This window comes from Vigna angularis, chromosome 9 (genome assembly GCF_016808095.1).
Source record: "Vigna angularis cultivar LongXiaoDou No.4 chromosome 9, ASM1680809v1, whole genome shotgun sequence".
NCBI classification, from domain to species: Eukaryota; Viridiplantae; Streptophyta; class Magnoliopsida; order Fabales; family Fabaceae; genus Vigna; species Vigna angularis.
Genome location: NC_068978.1, coordinates 9,426,302 through 9,450,486, shown reverse-complemented (window position 1 = coordinate 9,450,486; position 24,185 = coordinate 9,426,302). Strand labels below are relative to the sequence as shown.

The window sequence follows — 24,185 nt, the reverse complement described above, 5'->3', positions numbered from 1 at the left end:
TCATGCGTAAAACTTTTTTACTGCATCAGAATTAACTGGCAATGGTAACTCCTCTCCGTCCATTCTCGTGAGAATTAGTGCCCCACCAGAAAATGCTTTTTTCACTACAAATGGCCCTTCATAATTTGGAGTCCATTTGCCTCTATGATCTTTTTGTATAGGTAAGATCTTCTTTAACACCAGCTCACCTTCATGAAATTCTCTTGGATGTACCTTTTTGTCAAATGCCTTCTTCATTCTTCTTTGGTACAATTGTCCATGGCATACTGCTGTTAATCTTTTTTCATCAATGAGATTGAGCTGGTCGAAACGAGCCTGAACCCACTCAGCCTCTTCTAATTGGGTTTCCATTAAAACTCGTAAAGACGGAATTTCTACTTCAAACGGAAGTACTGCTTCCATTCCATATACAAGCGAGAAAGGCGTTGCCCCAGTCGATGTTCGTACCGAAGTGCGGTAACCATGTAAAGCAAAAGGAAGCATTTCATGCCAATCTTTATATGTGACCACCATCTTCTGCACAATCTTCTTGATATTTTTGTTAGCATCCTCTACTGCCCCATTCATCTTTGGACGATAAGGAGAAGAATTAAGATGATGAATTTTGAACTCCTCACATAACTCTGTCATCATCTGGTTATTCAAGTTAGTAGCATTATCAGTGATGATCTTGTTAGGGAGCCCGTATCTGCAAATCAACTCCCTTTTTATGAACTTGGTCACCACCTTTCTAGTCACATTAGCATAAGAAGCGGCCTCAACCCATTTGGTGAAGTAATCGATTGCGACTAATATGAAACGGTGTCCATTTGACGCCTTTGGCTCTATAGCTCCGATGACATCTATTCCCCACATCGAAAAGGGCCACGGTGCAGACAACAAGTTCAAGGTCGTGGGTGGCATATTGATATTACTTGCGTATACCTGGCATTTCTCACACTTTCTCACATGTGTACAGCAATCATTTTCCATAGTCAACCAAAAATACCCCGCTCTCAGTATCTTCCTGGCCATTAAGTGCCCATTCATGTGCGTGCCAAATGTACCCTCGTGTACTTCTTTTAGTATCAGCTCGGCTTCTTTTGCATCTACGCATCTGAGGAGAACCATGTCATGATTCCTCTTATATAGAATATCCCCACTCAAAATGAAACTGCCAACCAACCTCCTTAACGCCCTTTTATCGTTTTCGGATGCCTTCTCTGGATATTCTCGAGTCTTAAGATAATGCTTGATATCAAAGTACCAAGGTTTACCATCTACTTCCTCCTCGATGAAATGACAATACACTGGCCCCGCATGACTCTTCATTTCAATCATTGGCAATTCTGCATCTTGATCAACTTCAAACATCGACGACAAGGTAGCCAACGCGTCTACTAATTGATTATCTTCTCGCGGTATATGATTAAACGTGATGGAATCGAAATACTCAATTAATCCCCTGATGTAAGCTTGGTATGGAATTAATTTAGTATCCCTAGTCTCCCATTCTCCCTTCAATTGATGGATAACCAAAGCTGAATCTCCGTATACATCCAGAATTTTTGCTTTAGACTCTATTGCTGCTCGAATACCCATAGCACAGGCTTTGTATTCTGCGATATTATTTGTGTAATTAAAACACAACCTTGCCGTCATTGGAATGTATTGATTCTTAGGAGAGATAAGCACTGCCCCTATTCCATGCCCCATTACATTCGATGCCCCATCGAATAATACCGTCCAGGCTTTTTCATTTTTGTCATCTCTGTTCTCAGCAAATAAAGCCATGATATCTTCATCAGGAAACTCAGGTTGCATCGGCTGATAATCACTAATGGGTTGATGGGCTAAAAATTCTGCTAAAGAGCTACCCTTGATAGATTTCTGAGTAACATATACAATGTCGTACTCCGATAATAGCATCTGCCATCGAGCTATCCTTCCAGTGAGAGCGGGCTTTTCGAATATGTACTTGATAGGATCCATTTTAGATATCAACCAAGTAGAGTGACTCAACATGTATTGCCTTAAACGATGAGCAGCCCACGCCAGTGCACAACAAGTTCGCTCTAACGACGAATATCGTTGTTCGCAATCTGTGAACCTCTTGCTCAAGTAATATATGGCATGCTCTCTTTTCCCGTCTTCATCATGCTGACCCAATACACAACCCATTGAATTATCCAGTACGGTCAAATACAAAATGAGCGGTCTTCCTGGCATAGGTGGACGCAATACAGGAGGGTCCTGCAGGTATTGTTTGATCTTTTCGAAAGCAACTTGACAATCTTCATTCCAGACTACAGCCTGATTTTTTCGTAGCAACTTGAACATTGGTTCACAAGTAGCAGTTAATTGGGAGATGAACCTAGCAATGTAGTTCAGCCTTCCCAGAAAACCTCGAACCTCCTTTTCTGGGCGCAGACATTTCCGTTATCGCTCTTACTTTGTCAGGATCAACTTCTACCCCTCTTTGGCTGACAATAAAGCCCAACAATTTTCCAGACTTTACTCCAAACGTGCATTTGGTGGGATTTAACCTGAGTTTGTACTTTCTCAGTCTCTTAAATAATTTCCTTAGATTGAAAATATGCTCCTCTTCTGACTCCGACTTTGCAATCATGCCATCCACATAAACTTCAATTTCCTTATGCATCATATCATGAAAGAGTGTCACCATTGCCCTTTGGTATGTTGCCCCAGCATTCTTGAGTCCGAAAGACATCACCTTATAACATAATGTTCCCCATAACGTGATAAAGGTCGTTTTTTCCATATCTTCCGGTGCCATTTTAATTTGATTATACCCCGAGAATCCGTCCATGAACGAAAATAACGAAAATTTGGCCGTATTATCAACCAGAGTATCGATGTGTGGTAACGGGAAATTATCTTTCGGACTTGCACGATTTAAATCACGATAGTCAACACACATTCGAACCTTCCCATCCTTCTTAGGCACTGGTACAACATTCGCTACCCATTGTGGGTATCTTGCCACAGCCAAAAATCCTGCGTCAAATTGCTTTTGGACCTCTTCTTTAATTTTTAAGGACATTTCCGGCTTCATTCTTCTCAGTTTTTGCTTGACTGGAGGGCATTCCGGCTTGAGTGGGAGCCTATGCTGCACAATATCGGTATCTAGACCCGGCATGTCATTGTAAGACCACGCGAACACATCTTTAAATTCCTTCAACAGTACACGCAATCTTTCCCTCACTTCCGTTTTCATACTAGTACCGATTTTCACCTCCTTTATCTCATCCTTCTCTCCCAAGTTGAGTATTTCAATCTCCTCCTGATGGGGTTTAATCTCCTTAGATTCTTGTTCCACTAATCTCAACAATTCTGGAGAGGGTTCCACATCATCTTCGAAATCATCTTCCGTATTATTGATAGGGTGCTCAAAATTAGGAACATTGATATCGTTATTTTCAAAACAATCATTGTCACATCTGCATCATTTAAATTTATGAAAATGTATAAATAAATAAGATAAACAAAGAAAAATGCCAAATGATGATGAAATGCATCTTTATTATCACGCTGAGTGAAAAGTAAAAAAAGAATCAATCCGCAAAATCTCAGTTCTAAAGCCCCAATCGAAACTATAAGCTTAATTAAAACTATTACATTTTGTTCACATTAAGCATCACAGGTAAATCCAGTGTTTCCCAATTGTTGAGTTGAGTATCAGGGGAGCAAGCCCACACAAAGCTCAAACTTTGAGTCCTTTCTTCATCCTCCACAACTGCTATCTGGCCAGTGTTGATCCACCCAGCATTGCGGAAGCTTTCCTTGATGTCAACAATGTGAATTTTGCTCTCTTTGGGCCCTCGTCTTTCTGCACGGGCCAAACTGCGTTCTTTTCTTTCTTCAATCATCCTTTTCCTGTCTTCCTTGGTAGGTTTGTACCCCAAGCCATATCTGTTCTTGTTTTCAACGATTTCTATAGGGAATGCTCGCCCCTGCCGATATTTGCCCAAACCTTCCCCATATACATAGCCCCCTTTTATCATAATCTTGGCCATCATAATAGAAGCACATGATAGACGAGGATTTACTGGAAACGGTTCCACACAAGCATTTCCCACAATCTCCAACGACTGGAAGGCTGTCTCGAGAGCTTCTTCAGCCGCCTCGATGTAGCGTGTGGATGATGGCCCACTCACAAGAAGATCCTCTTCTCCTGATACTATCACCAGCTTATCTCCCATCACATACTTCAACTTCTGGTGTAGTGTAGAAGGCACAACCCCAGCCGAATGGATCCATGGGCGTCCCAGCAGACAGCTATAAGCAGGCAGAATATCCATAACCTGGAATGTTATTTGAAAAACACACGGGCCAACTTGCATTGGTAATTCCACCTCTCCCATTACCTCTCGTTTGCTACCATCAAACGCCGTCACAATCATTGAACTCGGCCTCATATGCATTCCTTCGCAAGGTAGCTTTTCCAAGGTTGCTTTCGGCATGACATTCAAAGAGGACCCATTGTCCACTAAAACACGTGCTATAACATGATCCAAGCATTTCACAGAGACGTGAAGAGCCTTGTTATGCCCTCTTCCTTCAGCAGGTATCTCTTCATCCGTAAAGGTGAGATAATTATTAGCAACAATATTGCCAACAATACCCTCGAATTTATTCAACGAAATACCTTGCTCCACGTGAGCCTCACTGAGTATCTTCATTAGCAACTTTCTGTGTGATGCTGAATGCATGAGCAAGTCTAACAAGGATATACGAGCAGGCATACAGTTTAACTGTTCCACCACCTTATATTCACTTTGTTGTATGAATTTTAAAAATTCACAAGCCTCCTCTTCAGAAACTTCTCTCCTCTCTTCCTTGTCGGGGATCTCCTCTGTCTGTGCACCCTTCCCCTTTAAGAATTCTTTTGCCTTCGCGGCCATCGTTGCTTCCTTATCATTGACTCTTTCTCGTGCCAATTCTGGTGACGTGAAAATTCGACCACTCCTAGTCATTCCACCTATCCCTGATATGTTTTTGACGGCAGGGTCAACGCTTTGTTCTTCGCTTGACGCATGCGTCCCATATCTCCATGGGACGGCTTTTTCGTTCTTGTAAGGAAAAGGAGCTGGTACACGGATAACAACGGGCAACCTTCCTTGAGTTGGTGGGATAGAGGTAGTCTTAGTGAAACGAATCACCAATGGTTCTGGTAAAATCATACCGGATTCATCACCAGTTTGCGCAAATACATCTCCCTCTTCCCTCTTGTAGCATACCTGCATCAGGCCACGATCTAACAGGTCTTGCAGAATTTCTTCAAACTTAACACACTCCTCAATAGAGTGCTCAGCATCTGGGTGGAGCGCGCATGCCATACTCTCATCATAATCACCCTTCAAGATACCCATTTTCAGCAACGCCTCCAAAATAAACCTCCTAGAGCTCCTGACTTCTTTCACATTCCTCACCAGCTCATGCTCTTTCACTTCGACAGCATTCGTCGAAGCACTTCCATGCCCAGATAAAGGATTGGCCTCAATATTAGGCTTATCCTCTTGGAACTTTAACCACCCAGAATCAATTAGAGTCTGCACTTTATGCTTGAAAGCCAGACACCTCTCAGTGGAATGACCAGCGGCCCCTCCATGATAACTACACTTTGCATCTGCATCATAACCTCTTGGGTATGGAGGCTGCAAAGGCTTCAGGGGACAAACGACAACCAGACCTTGTTTGATAAGATGAGGCAATAATTCCGTATAAGTAGTAGGAATTGGGGTAAAGTTAACATAATTTCTTTCTTGGTTCCTTCTTGGATAAGTATTTGGACCCACATTCATATTGGAACCTATGTTCGCCCCTCCCCTCCAATTATTCGTCGGAATGTATTGTGGTTGATAGTACCCTGGTTGTTGTTGAGGCCTAATTTGATGACCAAATGACGCATTAGCTGCATGTGGATGTTGACCCCAGTATGGTCGATAGTTATGAGTGGGAACCTGACCTCTCCACACCGGGGTTGCAGATGTTGCATGCACATCTCCTTCCTTTCTTTTTCCTGAGTTGAAATTGGGTTTTTCGGAATGTGCAACCACTGATGAGCCATATGCAATCTTCCCATTCTTCAACCCGATCTCTATCCGCTCGCCTATCACGATGATATCGGCAAAATTTGAAGATACATTTCCCACCATATGTTCATAGAATGGTGGTTGGAGCGTATTTACAAACATTGCCACCATTTCTCTATCATACAAAGGTGGCTCAACTTGTGCAGCCAATTCCCTCCACCGCTGAGCATACTCCTTAAAAGTTTCGTTGTCTTTCTTTGACATGTTTTGCAGCTGTAAACGATCTGGCGCAACATGTGTATTATATATATACTGCTTCACAAAAGCATCAGCCAAGTCCGCCCAACAACGAATTCGAGTCGGCTCTAAATGGGTATACCAGTTTAACGCCACTCCAGCCAAACTATCTTGAAAAACATGGATGAGCAGCTGCTCATCATAAGCATATGCAGCCATCTTTCTACAAAACATGGTTAGATGGCTCTTTGGGCATGTATTTCCCTTATACTTCTCAAAATCTGGCGCTTTAAACTTATGTGGTATTTTGACGCCAGGAACCAAGCTCAATCTAGAAACATCCCCAAATCCATAACTTTCATACCCCTCAACAGCCCTCAATCTTGCCTCTAGGCTCTCCAGTTTATCCTTCGCCCCATCAACATTACTAGTTATCCCCTGAAACGAAGTATATGGCGCAGCCCTTGTAGAAAAGCCCTCTCCGGTAATCACAGGTGGCACCGGGGTTACTCGTATTCCATCAGTCATGCTTGCATACATCCCTTCATTTACCATAGGTGCAAACATTACAACAGGTCCCTGAGTACTGATTGGCGGTACGTTAGCAGTGGTAGGGAAAGAGAATGAAGTCTGCTCCCCTTCTATGTATTCTCCCACAGGCGGGGTGTAACCTGAAGGTAATCCATACATTGGGAACGAAACAGATTGGCTCCCAGCATTGAACAACGGAGGGTAATATTGAGCACTTCCCTCAACTTGCGCAGGCGTTACCCCTCCCGTTGTCTTCAGAGCTTCGAGAGCCGTCAAAATCTGGGCCATTTGATCCTTCAACTGGCTGACATCGGCCTTAATTGATTCGTGTGACTGCTCCCAATTCTCCATGACCTTTGAGTTAGCTCTGGTCCTGTACGGATGTCGTGGAAAGCTTGCCGTTGTTCTCTCACTTGTACTGATGATTATTTTTTATTAGATAAGGATGAAAAATGCAAAAAGAAAACATGATGCATGCTAGTGATAAGTGGAAATCACAGGATAACGATGACAATACTGATGGAAAATTAACACAAGCCGATACCAAACAAACATCCCCTATCTTTCATTTCAAGAAAATTTGATCCATTACATCGTCTAAGTAACAAAACACATGATTCTGATGTACATCAATCCCGCGCCCGGGCAATGAAAGATTTCATCTCTCCCACCAACCATTTACAATGATTAATAAACAATTCTATTTCCGCTGGTGAGTTACAAAAATGAGTGCTTGCTTCAGCATTCGACACCATCCTGGGGATGTCTTCAATTGCCTCGTTTGCCAAAGCAGCCAACTGAGAGAATCTTTCCTTCCAGTGCTTTACAGCCATTTCTTGCTCGGTGATGTGCTCTTCCATTCGCTTTATCAAGGCCTGATGCCTTTCTTCAAATTCTATCGACCTCCATCGCTCCTCCTGTTCCTCGATATATTCCTCCATTTGTTTTATTAGAGTTCGATGCTCTTCCTCTGCTTCTGTTAGCTTCCAACGCTCCCGATTCATATCCGCCTCAAACGACATGGCCATCTCTTTCATCTCATTCCGCGCTTTTTCTATCTGAATCTGCGCTTCTCTTAATCTCTTCAGGGCTTCTCGCTTATCTCTTTTGGCTTCTTCATAGAGGTGCTTCCACTCCTTTCCCTCTTCTAAAGCCACCTTCTTCTCATTTACCCTCATGGATAATTCCTTACTCGCGGCAGCTAGATCCTGTTTCACTCGAAATGTGTAATCCCTCTCAGCCTTCTGGCTTTTGACAAGGTTTTCATAAGCCCGCGACTTTTCTTCATTATCATTTTTCATATCCACAAGATCATTACGCGCCCTTTGTAATTCGTTTTCCAACCTAGCATTCCTCATTTTCAATTTCTCCATCTCAGCTTTTAATTGTTGCACCTCTTCACTTTCTGGAGCTTGGGATGGTCCTTCACTAACTGATTGATCCTTGATTGGCTTGAAAGGCAGCTTGACTACTTTCACTATCTCCAGAATCCAGGTGTGATAACTAACCCTGCTATCCACTACTCCATCCCTCAAGTCCTTCTCTGCTCGAACAACATTTTCCCAGGCACTTTTAACCTTTCTTAACGGTTCGATGAAATGCCCGTCTTCGTAATAAATGAATAGGGTAGCAAGGTAATCTGATGAAGGTGCCCCTTTCATGGGATGCCCAAATTGTCTTTGCACCAAAAGAGGATTATAATTTATACAGTATGGGGTACCTATGAGAGGCACGTTAGGAAAACTACCACAATGCTGGATAGCCAGTTTATTTCCGAGTCAAGGAAGGCGCCATTTTATACTTCTTTCGCTCAAGCCAGCAAGGAATCGGGCCCAATCGTTTCCTCCTTTACCTTTAAGCCCTTGGTGTGACAAAGTCTCCGATAGACTCTTGACATCGACCATCTCCTTAAACACGCGCGCTGTCATCCATGTATACAACGCCGGTAAACAACAAAGAATCTTCTTTCCCTTTCTCTCATGGCAAAAACTCAAGGACCCATAAACATCCGCAAGGACTGCTATTACAGGATTCTCTGATCTGGTTTTACTCGCCACGAAGACGTCTATCGCGGTGTAATCCACGAATTCTTCTATTTTGGGAAACAAGACAATGCCATATATGGTGAGGGCTAATACATCCATGAAAGTTTCCCAATCCTCTTTATCAGCCAGGTGATGTAAATACTGCTCTAGATATCCCTGTGATAACCCATGCACTTGATTCCTCATCATCATCATCCTGTCTTCAAGCTCCTTGGGATGTAATTTCATAATGGTAGCAATGGTGGGTATAGAGGCATGATGCTCTAAATGTTGATAGGGAGTGGTGCCCTCCAGTGGCAAACCCAAGATATGCTCGAACTCCTCTATGGTTGGCGCCAACTGAAAGTCTTGAAATGTGAAACATCGAAGCGGAGAATCATAATATTGTGCCAAGGCTGTGATAGCGGGTATTTGTACTTCAACCTCCATTAAATTCAACAAATTTCCATATCTTCTCTGAAAGGTTTCCCTCTTCATAGTTTTAAGCCTCTTGCCCAAGTTTATCAGCCCGGTCAAATTTCCAACATGGGTCCTTAGACTATACTTCTTTCTTAAATCGGAAGAATCGGTGTGCCGTGTAGCATCGGATCTTGTGTTAACATCCATCTTGTATGAAGTCAAGTAGGTACCTGTGATTTCCTTTAAAATTAACATGTTACTAAATGATGTATGAATATGATGCATGATAATAAAACAACATGACGAAACAAAGCACATGCATGGTATGAAATGGAATATCACAAAAAAATGAACAGCGTGAGGGTTACAGAAGTACATATTCCTCCCATCGTGCCCTACCAAAGGTTCACTGCTTGGAGTTCAAGGTCAAGTATATGCAATCTCACAAGGATGATTCCCTGAACCTAAAGGTCAAAGGTCACTAGAGCTATGGCCCCCTTCATAGCATCTCCACAACAGTCGAGTAATCAACTAGGTGTGGAAACACATATGAAGAGAACAGACTCTAGCTGGAGTTCTCACGATAGCCAAACAGGAAGTACATCCCAGAGTGACACCGCTACACAACTCCTCTAATTCTAAGCTACGCTCAGACCCGGGTATAGGGCCTCACTCATGATATGCTAGAAGTGTGTGTGTGAAGGGAGGAAATTATGCACACCCAAACCCTCACCTGCAAAACAACCAGAAAAATTCCCAGGCAGATATGAACATATTGTCTACCCTAGGGTTCAATATTCAACAGTTATTGCAGTTATTCTAAATATCAAACATAGATAGAGAAAAGAGAAAGAAAAACACATAAGCAAAACCACATCGAATTCGCGCATCTAATTAAATGGCTCGACTCTCTAGACTTCCCCAGTGGAGATTTTGGAGACGGGACGACGATCCAAAAAAGAAACGGGTTTCAAAAAGAGATTTTGGAGTCGCCACCATAGTTTATTTTGGAAAACTACGGAAAAACCATAAAACGATAAGACACAGTCCGCAAAAACCAGATTCTGGGTTCGGGAGTCGGTTACGCGTAGGGAAGGTATTAGCACCCTACAGCGCCTGCCCGAAGGTAGTACCTTTAACTAAATGCGCGAATGTGATGTGGTTTTCAAAATGTTTAATTATCCCCTAAAATAAAATTCTAAATAAACAAAATATATTTTTTACTTTTTTTGGGCCCGACAAGGATTGACCTTGCTCCTACGTATTCTCATTCAAAATGAGAAATCAGGGTTACGTAGTTCTTTCTGAGAGATTACTTGTAGTTTGGGAATATTTTAGTATTTTTAATAAAGAAGGAAAAGGTTTTCTAGCACAAGGCCTACGCGAGCGGTCGCACGTGTGCTTAAACCTTTTCAAAATATTTTTATTTAATTTTTAACTTTTGTAAAAGAAAAGAAAAAGGTTTTCAGCACAAGGCCTACGCGAGCGGTCGCACGTGTGCTTAAAACCTTTTCAAAATATTTTTATTTGATTTTTTAACTTTTGTAAAAGAAAAGGAAAAGATGGCGAACGGACGCTAAATAACAAAAGGTGAATAACGAGCGCTCATTGAGGAAAGATGGCGAACGGACGCCTAGAACGAACGCTAAATAACGAGCGCTCGTTGTGGGGAGATGGCGAACGGACGTTGGGGATGAAAGCCTAATAACGAGCGCTCACTGGGAAAATGGCAAACGGACGCTAAATGACGAGCGTTCGTTGTGTGGAGATGGCTAGCGGACGCTAAATAACGAGCGTTCCTTGAGGAAAGATGGCGAACGGACGCCTAGAACGAACGCTAAATAACGAGCGCTCGTTCGGTAAAGATGGCGAACGGACGCTAAATAACGAACGTTCGTTGTGGGGAGATGTCGAACGGACGTTGGGGACAGATTCAGAATAACGAGCGTTCGTTAGGGAGAGAACGAACGTTCGTTGGGGAGAGAACGAACGTTCGTTGGGGGACAGATGGCGAACGGACGCTAAATAACGAGCGTTCGTTGTGGGGATATGGCGAACGGACGCTAAATAACAAAAGGTGAATAACGAGCGCTCATTGAGGAAAGATGGCGAACGGACGCCTAGAACGAACGCTAAATAACGAGCGCTCGATCGGTAAAGATGGCGAACGGACGCTAAATAACGAGCGTTCGTTGTGGGGAGATGTCGAACGGACGTTGGGGATGAAAGCCTAATAACGAGCGCTCACTGGGAAAATGGCGAACGTACGCTAAATGACGAGCGTTCGTTGTGTGGAAATGACTAGCGGACGCTAAATAACGAGCGTTCCTTGAGGAAAGATGGCGAACGGACGCTAAGTAACGAGCGTTCGTTGTGGGGATATGGCGAACGGACGCTAAATAACAAAAGGTGAATAATGAGCGCTCATTGAGGAAAGATGGCGAACGGACGCCTAGAACGAACGCTAAATAACGAGCACTCGTTGTGGGGAGATGGCGAACGGACGTTGGGGATGAAAGCCTAATAATGAGCGCTCACTGGGAAAATGGCGAACGGACGCTAAATGACGAGCGTTCGTTGTGTGGAGATGGCTAGCGGACGCTAAATAACGAGCGTTCCTTGAGGAAAGATGGCGAACGGACGCCTAGAACGAACGCTAAATAACGAGCGCTCGTTCGGTAAAGATGGCGAACGGACGCTAAATAACGAGCGTTCGTTGTGGGGAGATGTCGAACGGACGTTGGGGATGAAAGCCTAATAACGAGCGCTCACTCGGAAAATGGCGAACGGACGCTAAATTACGAGCGTTCGTTGTGTGGAGATGGCTAGCGGATGCTAAATAACGAGCGTTCCAAAAGAGGCCTAAGGTTCCTGGACGTACGCTCATTTCAGGGCCTGGCCCACATGGTCAATTTCTAACCTAGAATTTTCTAGGGGTTCAGGAGGTTCATCCTCATTCCCACTTTCTAGCTCACGCCCTCTCTAGAGACCCAAGGTCTCCTGCTCGACACCACAAGTTCACCGCCCCCTCTGCCATAGCCGGCCACCGTCGCCTCAAACAGAACGCGCCTTGGCCTCGCCGGCGACCCCTCGCACCACCAGAACCACCGTCAGCCAAGACACCACCGTCTCCACTCCTCTCTCTTCGAAAACCAGCGATTCTCAGGGATGGTTTTCCTCCGTCTTCATCTCCGATCCGCTCGTGCCATCATCACCCATCAACATCAACTTCACCATTGCTAAAGCCTCCACGACGAACACGACCACTGCCACGATAATGTCCCTCCCCGTGCCTATACTCGTCCACCTCCTCGGCCACCTACACGGTCACTATCACCTACCAGGACAACCTTAGCGACGTCGCTGCCACCACCACACAGCAGACTACTACTTCCAAACCGCCAACCACGAAACAATCAGCCACTCTCTTCCTCTTAAGCCTGCCCAAAGTAGGGGTTCTATGCCATGGCCTCCTTCGTCCCATTCATCCTCACCAAAAGAGTGAATCCAGTGGAGGAGACCTCGAAATTCTGAGGGTCCATTTGAGTATTGGGACGATGAGTGTGTAGTGTGCATATGAGCATGAGTGGGATAGATGATTCTGTGACAATGGTATATGGGCTGGCGAGACAGGGGTGCATGGAGCTTATGCAGTAAGCATACATGATGAATTTGAATGTACAGGTGAACAAAAACCTACCTGCTGCTGGGGCTGCTGCTACTGCTAGTTGTGTATCCGGTGACCTCCTCTTGCCAGTGCCGGTGCCAATGATGACTCTGGATAATGATCCCAGATGATGGTTCTTCGTATGCCCTCTTTCCCCCTTTTTTCTCTCTCTGATCAAACAAAATCCCCCCACTAACCACCTGGTCTCCCCCTTTTCTCTTTCCAAAAATCTTGGAAAAATCCTCTCTAACAAACTGGTCCCCCCTCCTCAGACATGCTTCCCATAGCCACTTCCCACGTTTTCTATTTTTTTTTATTTTATTTTATTTCAATTTTATTTTATCTTTTAATTATTTTCAGTTTTAATTTTATTTTTCAAATTTTTAATTAATTCTATTAAAACAAATTGAAGATAAGAAAAATAGAAATTGAATTAAAAGCAAAAATCTAAATACATAAAAATAGAGTAAAACAAAAAAGGTAAAATAAAAATAAAATAAAAGAACCCAATAAAAACACATTTTTTCAACCCGGCAAAATTGAGTGTTGACATTTAGGATATTTTTATATTTTTGTTTGTTGTTTATGTTTTGTCATGTGAAATGTTTAATTATTAATCTCGCTTAGTTCATGTAACATAAAAAACTAATATTTTGTTTTCTAATATTTTTAGGTTTGTTTCATTTTAAAAAATCATATTTCGTTACATAATTTTTTTATTCTCTCTCAATAATTTTTTAATATTTACCAAGTGCTGCTATCTCCAATGTACTTTCCCTCTAAACATTTGAAAAATATTGATGTTATAGTTTTCATAAAATCACAAGTATACGTAAAATTATATTTTCTATAATATAATTTTCTATAAAATTTAGTATGCTCGTTTGATTCAGTATACATTTGGAGTATTGCAAAGTCTCACATCACCCATACCTAAATGTTAGAAAGTCCCACATCATTCCTATCAGATAAAGGATATAACTGTACATCCATATCCACTTTTTTACTATTCCAAATATCAATTAAATTATTTTTATAAAAAAATTAAAAACCACAAACAAACAAAAATCATGATAGTATCAAGATATACAATATTAAAATAACATGTTATCTTTTTTTTAGAATGTCAAATATTAAGAAAAATATTATAATTATATAAATATTAAATTAAAGTATCAAATAACAACTAAAAAAATTCAAAGAATTATATAAATACTAAATAGTTACACATAACTAAAATTTCATAATAACAAAATTAATCATGACATCGCTAAAATCTTAAGACTAAGCATTTGTAAATTTTTTTGTCAGCTAACCTTTTCACTTTTACACCTTTTAATACTTTAATTCTTACAAATACCCTCGTAGTGATGAAACAAAAGACCATGACAAAAAAAAATGAAGAAAAACAGAATTTTTAATATTACCTGTAACATCTCCAAAATATACAGTATAGACTATATTAAAGAGAAGCTACATGTATGATAAAGTAATACAGTTATCCATCTAGAGTATAAAGTGTTTCCTTTACAGTCATCCAAAAACAACTATAAATTTAAAACTTTATATACAGACAAACCAAAGGAAACTCAAAACTATACACACGATCACTAATAATTAATCCAACTACTCAACAGCATCACCTTCATCCAATGTTTTCTCCAGAGAGACTTCTTCTTCTGCTGCTCACATCCAAAGGATGGTCATTGCAGAAGAAGAACAACATAACATACAAAACACAAGCACACAACATGGTAAGCTAGTTTAAACAAAGATTAATCATACGTAAATTCATTTAACTTCATACAAACATATTATTCATTCACATCACTTAAACCCTTTACACATAACACCACACTGACTTTGACTGTCCGGACTTAGAATGATTGTCGAGCTATGGTAGGTCGTGCACTCGTGGTGGCTTCTACTGCTTTGCAAAGCCGTTACCAATGGGTTTCACCCTACCACACTCACGAGGTTAGTCCGTTATCACTCACCTTGGGCCATACTGGAAGCACCCAAGACTAGGACCACCTGCTTCTCCTCATGACATGGATCAATCCTCTCTACTTGAGAATAAAAGACCATTGGAGTTTCTGGATAACCCCCACGACTAAGCTCCTGCATCCATTCTAAACTTACTTGAATCTCAACTAGAGATTTCACTTTGAATCACAACATAGGGCACCATCATGTCTCCTCTCCTTGAGGATCATGGAATTACGTCCATTAACTACACTTGAACTTTACACTTTTAATTACAAAATACATCAATCACCACAGATATTACATGATACAACTTCAACTTACTTCATACAACACTCAATTGTTCATTAAAAACAACTTAAGATCACAAGAGAACCAAATAGAACCGAACCCCTCGCATAGCACACACTTTCGCAAGCCATAAGCTTCTTGCACAGCGACCTAACTCGCCTTGCGAAATCCTTAGACATAGACCAACTCCTCATAACCACTCGCATAGCGACTAAACTAGCTATGCGAATAAACTGTGAATGTAACAGACCCCAACCCCTCGCATAGCGTCCTAACTCGCTATGCGAGAACCTCAGACAGAGACTCAGACTTCTTAAACATTCGCAGAGCGAAACCCACTCGTTGTTCGAATAAAAAGAATAATGGTTCCAGACCCCAACCTGTCGCATAGCGTTTTGATTCGTTATGCGGATTGACAAACAGAGAGCAATCCTCTCACTTTACTCGCACAACGCACTCATCGCTATGCGAGTGCCTTGGCAGAGGGCACCTCGTCAAGATGACTCGCTCTGCGAATCCATTCGCACATCGAGTCTACATAATCTGCAGAACGAAATTCTGCAGAATTATGCAACTCAACGTCTCTTTACCAATTCCACTCAACGTTCCCAACTTCTAACACTCCTAATTCGTTGTATATACTTACTTAGACTTGACTAAGTGATTCTAGACCTTCCTAACCTCCATCTAAAGTATTTATGCATCAAATCCCACTCTAAAACCTCAATTTCATCAACTTAGATACCCAAATCATAATTGACCACTTTGAACCTAATTTTAACTAGTTTGTTGATTCAAACAAGTCACAAATAACCTGTCTAAACTACCCAAGCATCCTCTAACAGCACTTGACCTCTAATACTCAAATTCACTACCTCACTTCCTATAAATTGACTTTAAACAAGCACAATTTACTTCACTTCATAATTCATCACTATCACAACAGATTGCTCACATCAACTACCTCCAACATACTCAATTATAGCACTTAGAATTCATCCAAAACAGTTCCTTAACAACACATTACAGTTTCATACATTCCACATTCCAGTACATACTATTTAATTACTCAGGATACAACCAGTGACACAAAACAACATACTAATTCAGAATTTATCATACACGCATATCATATAATCAATTGAGATAAAGTTTCTAGTTCCCCTTACCTCAGGGACAGACAATTCAACTCACAGATACCTCAACTGTGCCTTGCACCGCAAGGGAATTCAACAGAAACCTATAACTCACCAATTGGTGATAGAGAACAACACTTAGAACCTAAATTGAGCTAGCAAATGAAAGGAAGAACTGTTAACCACATGCAAAGCGGAAACAATGCATGTTCACAGTCCACAGAAAACGTATAACAGTGGAAACCACTTACCAGCTGAAGAACACGAAATTGATCGGTCCAAAACGAAGTTCTCAATGCTAGGATCGCCTAGGCACCTCCTGATCGTCGATCATATAACTCAACAGAGAGAGATTGTAGAGAGAAGTCAGAGAACTCTGAGGAATTGTGTTCTAGCGAGATGAAGTATTCTTAAAATAATGAGAAGTGTTTATAAAATTCTATTTATTTTATAAGATTATTTTAAATTAAAATAATCTGTCTCATTATTTTAACACACCTATCTCCTCTATAACACTCTATTTTTCAGGTCTTTACATTACTCGTAATAGAGAATATAAAAATTCAAAAGAAAATATCAACATAGGATAAGTGCGTGAGAGCATACAAACTAAGGTATATGTAATATTATTTAACCTCATTTTCTATCTTATTTTATTTTACCCAGCATATCAATTTCATGTAGAAGGTTTTTCCAAAATCGTTATTATGAATTCAGATAAAAAACATTTTTAAAAATGGTCAATATATATATATGTAGTTTGAATTTAAATAAACAAAAATACAGGATTATAGTTTAAGAATTGGAATAGAAAATCCCATCCTTGCAATACAGTTTTAGTAGCTTACCCATAAAAAAAAGAGAGCTCAGGTATGCATTATGTTTCACCTACGATTTTAAGGTGAATCAGTGATTGACCCATCAATCATGTGCAATTTTCATCACAGCTCTCGTAGAGATGCACCAGCCGGGAATCGAACCCGGGTCTGTACCATGGCAGGGTACTATTCTACCACTAGACCACTGGTGCTTCATGTTATTTGTTATCAAACATAATATAATTATTAAACATTAAGTCGTTGTCTAAATTATTATCTATCTGAAAAACGCAATTAAAAGTAAATAAGCAATCTAAATTATACAGCATATATATCTGGAAAAATAAACCAAAACTGTTGTGTGTTGCCTAAGATATATCTACGATGTATAGAAAATGGAATAAAAATCTATCATGTATATATATCTTAATGTTTGTTTGATAAAATTATTTATAAACCTAAGTTAAATATAAGTGTCGTATCTTTCTCTTTAATACCCACGTATTTTACATTTTTACCAAATATTCGCACATTATAAAAGTTTTTCTACTTGTTAAAACTTTATCCTTCAATTGTCGTCTCAATTCTTCAATTTAAATTTGATGTCAAATTTTCAGTCGATATGTAGTTGCTTCTTCTGTCATAATTTTCGGTGTACATTTTCCTGCGTGTCTTTATTGCTCTTGACTGTCTGGGTTGCTTGCTGGTTGTCCGGGACGCGTGCTTTTCTCCAATCATTGTTGTTCCTACTCGCCAAAGGAGGGGGAGGTACCTGCAAAGATACTCCGACGCTCAAGTCAGATGTGAATTATGGAGCTTCAGCTCTCAAGAGAATGATTATGATACTGTCTAGGATCTCTAGCATATGAAGAGAACGTACCTGGACCTTGGCCCTGTTACTGTATTTATAAGCAAAATAAGAAATAACCATCTTACCTAAAAATGTGGTTAGTGGCTTTATAAATATCTTAGATATTTTATGTGATAAATATAATATTTAAGATAAAATATCTTACTACATAACATGCCCCCCAAGTCCTAGTTAACCGTTCCGTTTTACGAACGTGGTAACTATAGGACTTATGAGTTTGATGGAGGTTGTATTCGCTGTTTTAGAGAGCGTGAACCAAGGAGGACCGAGCGGTAGAGGCTGTATAGCCGCAGGTCACAGAAGCTGAAAGCTTGAGGCCACGGACGGTAGAGGTCGAGTGGCATGTGAGGCCGAATGATTGAAGCCAAGCGGACGAACGTCAATGAGGCCGAATGGACAACATTAATGGCGTCGAACGACCGAATACTTGAATGCTCGTACACAATACTTTAACGCTCATACACAGGAATTGTCGAGCGGTTGAAATCAAAAGGAGGCCGAACGGTCGACTGTTTTAATGCTCGACACAGTGATTGTCGAGGGGTTGAAACCAAAAGGAGGCCGAACGGTCGACTGCTAGAACGCTCGTACAGAGATTGTCGAGCGGTTGAAAGCAAAGGTCAAACATCTATGAGGCCGAACGACCGAATGTTGAATGCTCGTCCGGATGGATTGTCGAGCGGTTGAAATCAAAGGTCGAACACCTTTAAGGCCGAACGACCGACTGCTTGAACGCTCGTACATCGGGATTGTCGAGCGCTCGAATACGAAGGGCGAGGCCGAACGGCCGACTTTGTGAGCGTTCGTTGACATTTGACTGTCGAGCGTTAAGGCCGAACGACTGACTGTGTGAACGTTCGTTGTTATTGATGGTCGAGCGTTGAGGCCGAATGACGAACGCTTTCAATGTCGAACGAGAGAATCTTTGAAAATTTTATGTTCTAGGGCGAACATAAGCTAGGCTAGAGGATGGTCCCATAGGTTTGATGGTCTGGGTGTTCTAGGGCGAACATCTACCAGCGGGAGTGTGTCCCTTTGTTCAATGCACCTGGGTGTTCTAGGGCGAACATCTACCAGGTCTAGGAGTGCTTCAGGATGAACGGCTTTCAGGTGTCCGCTTTTATGTACAAGATATGCTTATCTGCACTGTAAGAAATAATATTAAGCATATAGGTGAGACCGTTTGGTCAAGTTGCAAACCTGGTGCCCGAACGCCAGTGAGTCCGAATGACCGAACGCTTCAGGCTGAATAGTAAAGGCCGAACGTCAATAAGAAAGGCCTAACGGTTCATGCCAATCTGCCGAACGGTCGATGAGACGGATGTTCGAACGGTTGAGCCCAAGCGTCCGAATGTCGTTGAGAGGGGTGGTCAACATTAATGGTGTCGAAGGGACGAACGTTGGAGCGTGTAGCGGTCGTAACCAGAAGGCGAGGACGAACGGTCTTTCGTTTGAACGCTCTTCCACACTAAGTGTCGAGCGTTCGAATCCGAAGGCGAGGATGAACGGCTGATTGCTTGAACGCTCGTCCACAGGAATTGTCGAGCGTTCGAATCGAGGACGAACGACTGATTTCTTGAACGTTCGTCCACAGTCATTGTCGAGCGTTCGAGTCCAAAGGACGAGGACGCACGGTCTTTTGTTTGAACGCTCGTCCAAATTAAGTGTCGAGCGTTCGAATCCGAGGACGAGGACGAACGGCTGATTGCTTGAATGCTCGTCCACAGGCATTGTCGAGCGTTCGTGACGGGCGAGGACGAACGGCTGATTGCTTGAACGCTCGTCTACAGGCGTTGTCGAATGTTCGAATCCGAGGGTCGAGGACGCACGGTCTACTTTTTGAACGCTCGTCGACAGGAATTGTCGAGCGTTCGAATCGAGGACGAACGACTGATTTCTTGAACGCTCGTCCAAGTCATTGTCGAGCGTTCGAGTCCAAAGGACGAGGACGCACGGTCTTTTTTTTGAACGCTCGTCCAAATTAAGTGTCGAGCGTTCGAATCCGAGGTCGAGGACGAACGGCTGATTGCTTGAACGCTCGTCCACAGGCATTGTCGAGCGTTCGTGTCCGGCGAGGACGAACGGCTGATTGCTTGAACGCTCGTCTACAGGCGTTGTCGAATGTTCGAATCCGAGGACGAGGACGAACGGCTGATTGCTTGCACGCTCGTCCACAGGCATTGTCGAGCGTTCGTGTTGGTCGAGGACGAACGGCTGATTGCTTGAACGCTCGTCACATGCCTTGTCGAGCGTTCGGATCCAAATGGCGAGGGCGAACGGCAAACAGCAAGGACGCTCGTACGCAGTGATGGTCGACCGTTCGAGTGGTAAGCGAGGCCGAGTGCTAGAGACCGAAGGAAGTGACGAACGGTCTAGGCCGAACGTCCGAGAATTTTAATGGCCGAACGCTAGGAACCGAACGTCAATGATGAGCGAAGTTCCGAACGCTGTAGGCCGAACGTCCACGAGAGAGAATTGTTGGCCGAACGCTATTGGGACTGGTGGCCGAATTGTTGAGGCCACGGATGGCTGAACGTTCGTGAGGCTGAGTAATGGACGTTTCAGGGCGAACGTCGTTGACGTACGCGAGGCTGTTTGCTGGATGCTTCAGGACGAACGTCATTGACGCCGGATGGCTGATTGTTGAGAACGGAGTGGACAAACGTTATTGAAACGAATGGCCGAATGGTTGAGGCCATGGATGGCCGAACATTGGTGACGGAGTTAACGAACGTTGATGACCGAGTGGACGAACGTTGGGGACCGAGTGAACGAACGTCGGGGATGGTTTGAACGTTCGTCCCATTGCTGTCGAGCGGCCTAAACCAAGTGGAGTGTCGAGCGGCTGGGCGTGAGGACGGTTTGGACGCTCGACACCTAGTTTGTTGAACGCTCGTACGGAGTTTGAGGTTTGGGGAATAGAAACTGGGTTGGATGACGTGGAGGCAGAACCGAACGACGCGTGGATGGCGCGAGTGTTGCGGAAGACGTGGAGAATGGGTCTGCGATTTGTTTGGGGATATTTCGTGTGGGAATCTTCCGCGCAAACGGCGAGTCTGCTCATGTGACTGGAACTGAGCTCCTGGCAGAATCGCAGACTCGGTTGTGACCTTGTGACTGCACTGGCGTGGTTGCGGATGCCCCCCAAGGTTTTGGTGACAAATTCGTCAGATAAGCGAGATTCAGTACTTGAATATGGCAAACATCGACAGCACAATCGAAAAAGCGTGGAGAGAAAGAGAACGAAGAAACAGGCGTTGAAGGTGCTGGTGTGGGCTGTTCTTGTTGAGATACACTGTGGATAGGAGTTCCGTGGTTTCCACCACCGCCGTGGGATCAGCGTGATAATGTTTGGGATGTGATTTAGGAATTTAGGGTTTTTTGATTTGCGGATTATGCAATCATGGAGACGATGGAGGTGACCTAATAGTGCTCCTGTGACAGCAGCGGCTGGTGGCGCGGCGGAGGCTGATGGGTGGACCCGATTTGGGGTGTGATTTCGCTGATGTCTACTGGCATTAATGGCTCACGGGGGAAGAAGGAGAGAAACCCGCTGGAGGCGTCATTCGATCTGGTAATGATAGTGGCGTCACGGCTCGCGGAGGAGAATCTTGGTGGCGATGCAGCGATTTGATGGAGTAGCTCTATCCGCGGAAGTGATTCATTGAGGCTGAGTGCTCTTCTTGCGGCTTCTTTGGGAAAATGTTTCGGTGTACATTTTCCTGCGTGTCTTTATTGCTCTTGACTGTCTGGGTTGCTTGCTGGTTGTCCGGGATGCGTGTTTTTCTCCAATCATTGTTGTTCCTACTCGCCAAAGGAGGGGGAGGTACCTGCAAAGATATTCCGACGCTCAAGTCAGATGTGAATTATGGAGCTTCAGCTCTCAAGAGAATGATTATGATACTGTCTAGGATCTCTAGCATATGAAGAGAACGTACCTGGACCTTGGCCTTGTTACTGTATTTATAAGCAAAATAAGAAATAACCACCTTACCTAAAAATGTGGTTAGTGGCTTTATAAATATCTTAGATATTTTATGTGATAAATATAATATTTAAGATAAAATATCTTACTACATAACACCAAATATTCGCACATTATAAAAGTTTTTCTACTTGTTAAAACTTTATCCTTCAATTGTCGTCTCAATTCTTCAATTTAAATTTGATGTCAAATTTTCAGTCGATATGTAGTTGCTTCTTCTGTCATAATTTTACATAAAAGCGTAAAGCATATAAGAGATTAAACCAAAGCATTCTTCCGTGTATCGACAAATCTTTGAGTATATGTAATAAGTTTAGGGGCATTTTATATATAATATTTGAAATTATATAATTTACTCTTGCTTTTAATTAAAAATATATATGCGTTTCACTAATTAGGTGTTAGTTGGTTTACTTTAAAAATGCTTGAATATTTTAATGGCAGAATTATTAATTATTAATTATTTAATTTTTTTTCTAATGATATATACAATTAATGAAAAACGGAACCTCTTTTTAGATATAAAATTGCCAAGTAAAATGAAACTACATTAATGAGATTTTCAAATATTATATGAACAATAAATGGTATTAAAGTAATTGTTTATGTTTGATTATGCTTTGAGATGAGATTAATGTTTAAATTGTGAAAATGATGATTCAAAATTGGTTGGATTAATTTGACCTTATTGGACCCATCAAACCTTATAGAGTGAATCCATAAATTTATGATTTTCTTGTTCATATTACATATTGATATTCCCACCGCCTTAGCTTTTGATAAAGTATATGTATACGTAAAGTACAAGAAAGCAAACATGTGTATGTTTACGTAATCATGTTCTGAAACATACCTAGTCAAAAGCTCGCAAAATTTTGAATTGGTCTCACCCTTAACGCGCTTTCTTAACGCTCTTTCACCAACCTTTTCAACTATGACAATCTTGCTTTTACTCCATCTTTCTATAAATTTTGCGTCCTATGTTTCAATACTATTAGAGTTAAGTACGTGGACCCCACATATCCAACAAAATTACACGTTTGCACCACGTGGAACTTCAACCTATTTTTCTTCGAGTAATAATTAGAATCGATAACATCATTTTCTACTACACAACATCTTTTAACCACGAAAAAAAAGTGCAATAAATTATACATTACATATCTAACGCGCGTTCTAGTGTATGTTACGATGGAGGGAAGGAAACTTTCAAAAAATTAAATTTATAACATATGTAGAAATAAATCTAGATTGATAATCTTTCTCACAATGAAAACGATATTTGACCGTTGTACAAATAATGGTATCAATAATTATAATAAATAAAAAAATGTAAATTAGTTTCTAAACAACGTTACGGTTCCACCAAAACGGGACTCCAACGACAACTGCCTTGGTCTTGTCACCGACCTTGATTCGATCACCGCACATTCTGGTCACAGCCTGTTCCGCGGCGGGCTTAAGACATTTCTGCACCGGTGTAGACGGCGGCGGCGGAGGTGCCACTCTCACGGAAAAGTGAATGACCCCGTTTCTCTTTCCTTCCCAGTCCCTCAACCCGTAACTCGACTGTTTCAACTGATTTTCCGGGCCGGCGGCGCCACTGAGGAAGTCGGAGGCAGCGATTCTGGCCACCCCAAGTGGGCGAAAACCCTTGAATTTGCTGCATTGGACCTCGAATGTGATCGATCTTGCATGGACGGGAATTTCCAACAGGAACTTGTCGTTCCACGAGAGGAAGTTGGTGCCATCGTCTTTGGCCGTTCTGGTAGTGCAGCAGTTCAACGACTCAGCCCGAACGACGACGTATGCGTCCTCTGTTATGCGCATGTTTTCGCCGGAGATAACGGTGATTTCTAGCGTACGTGATCTCAGTGTCATGTTTATGTTTTAAGGTTTGTAAAAGATGATGAAAAAGAATGAAGTAATGTAAATATTCAGTTCTGAAAATCTGTATGTTTTGTTGTTGGGTTTCTTCTTAGGTGATTATTTATAGGATTGGTTTGGATTATGGAACGGAGAAAGAAAGAGCGAAATTGGTTTGCGGTTTCAGTGTTTAACTTTTGGTTTTTGACTTTTGACTTTGACCTTCTTCTTTACTCTAATAACGTGTGTGAGAAGTACTTGTTTTTGGAGCCGCGGACGTATATTCAATGATGTAATACGAAGGTTGTAGGAAATAAA

The 24,185-nt window shown here is 42.0% G+C and overlaps 1 protein-coding gene, 1 non-coding gene and 1 pseudogene across 2 annotated transcripts; all 3 read right to left on the bottom strand.

Moving 5' to 3' along the window:
- On the bottom strand, window positions 1-7,154 carry LOC128193869 (uncharacterized; annotated as a pseudogene).
- A 10,132-nt stretch (window positions 7,155-17,286) lies between these two features.
- TRNAG-GCC (transfer RNA glycine (anticodon GCC)) lies at window positions 17,287-17,357 on the bottom strand. The gene has a single exon. It is a non-coding gene; the product is annotated as a tRNA-Gly (tRNA).
- A 5,877-nt stretch (window positions 17,358-23,234) lies between these two features.
- Window positions 23,235-23,983, bottom strand: LOC108347249 (BON1-associated protein 2). Its single transcript, XM_017586413.2, has one exon. The coding sequence runs from the start codon at window positions 23,880-23,882 to the stop codon at window positions 23,346-23,348; it is 537 nt and encodes a 178-aa protein (XP_017441902.1). The 5' UTR covers window positions 23,883-23,983; the 3' UTR covers window positions 23,235-23,345.
- Window positions 23,984-24,185: the final 202 nt, after the last annotated feature.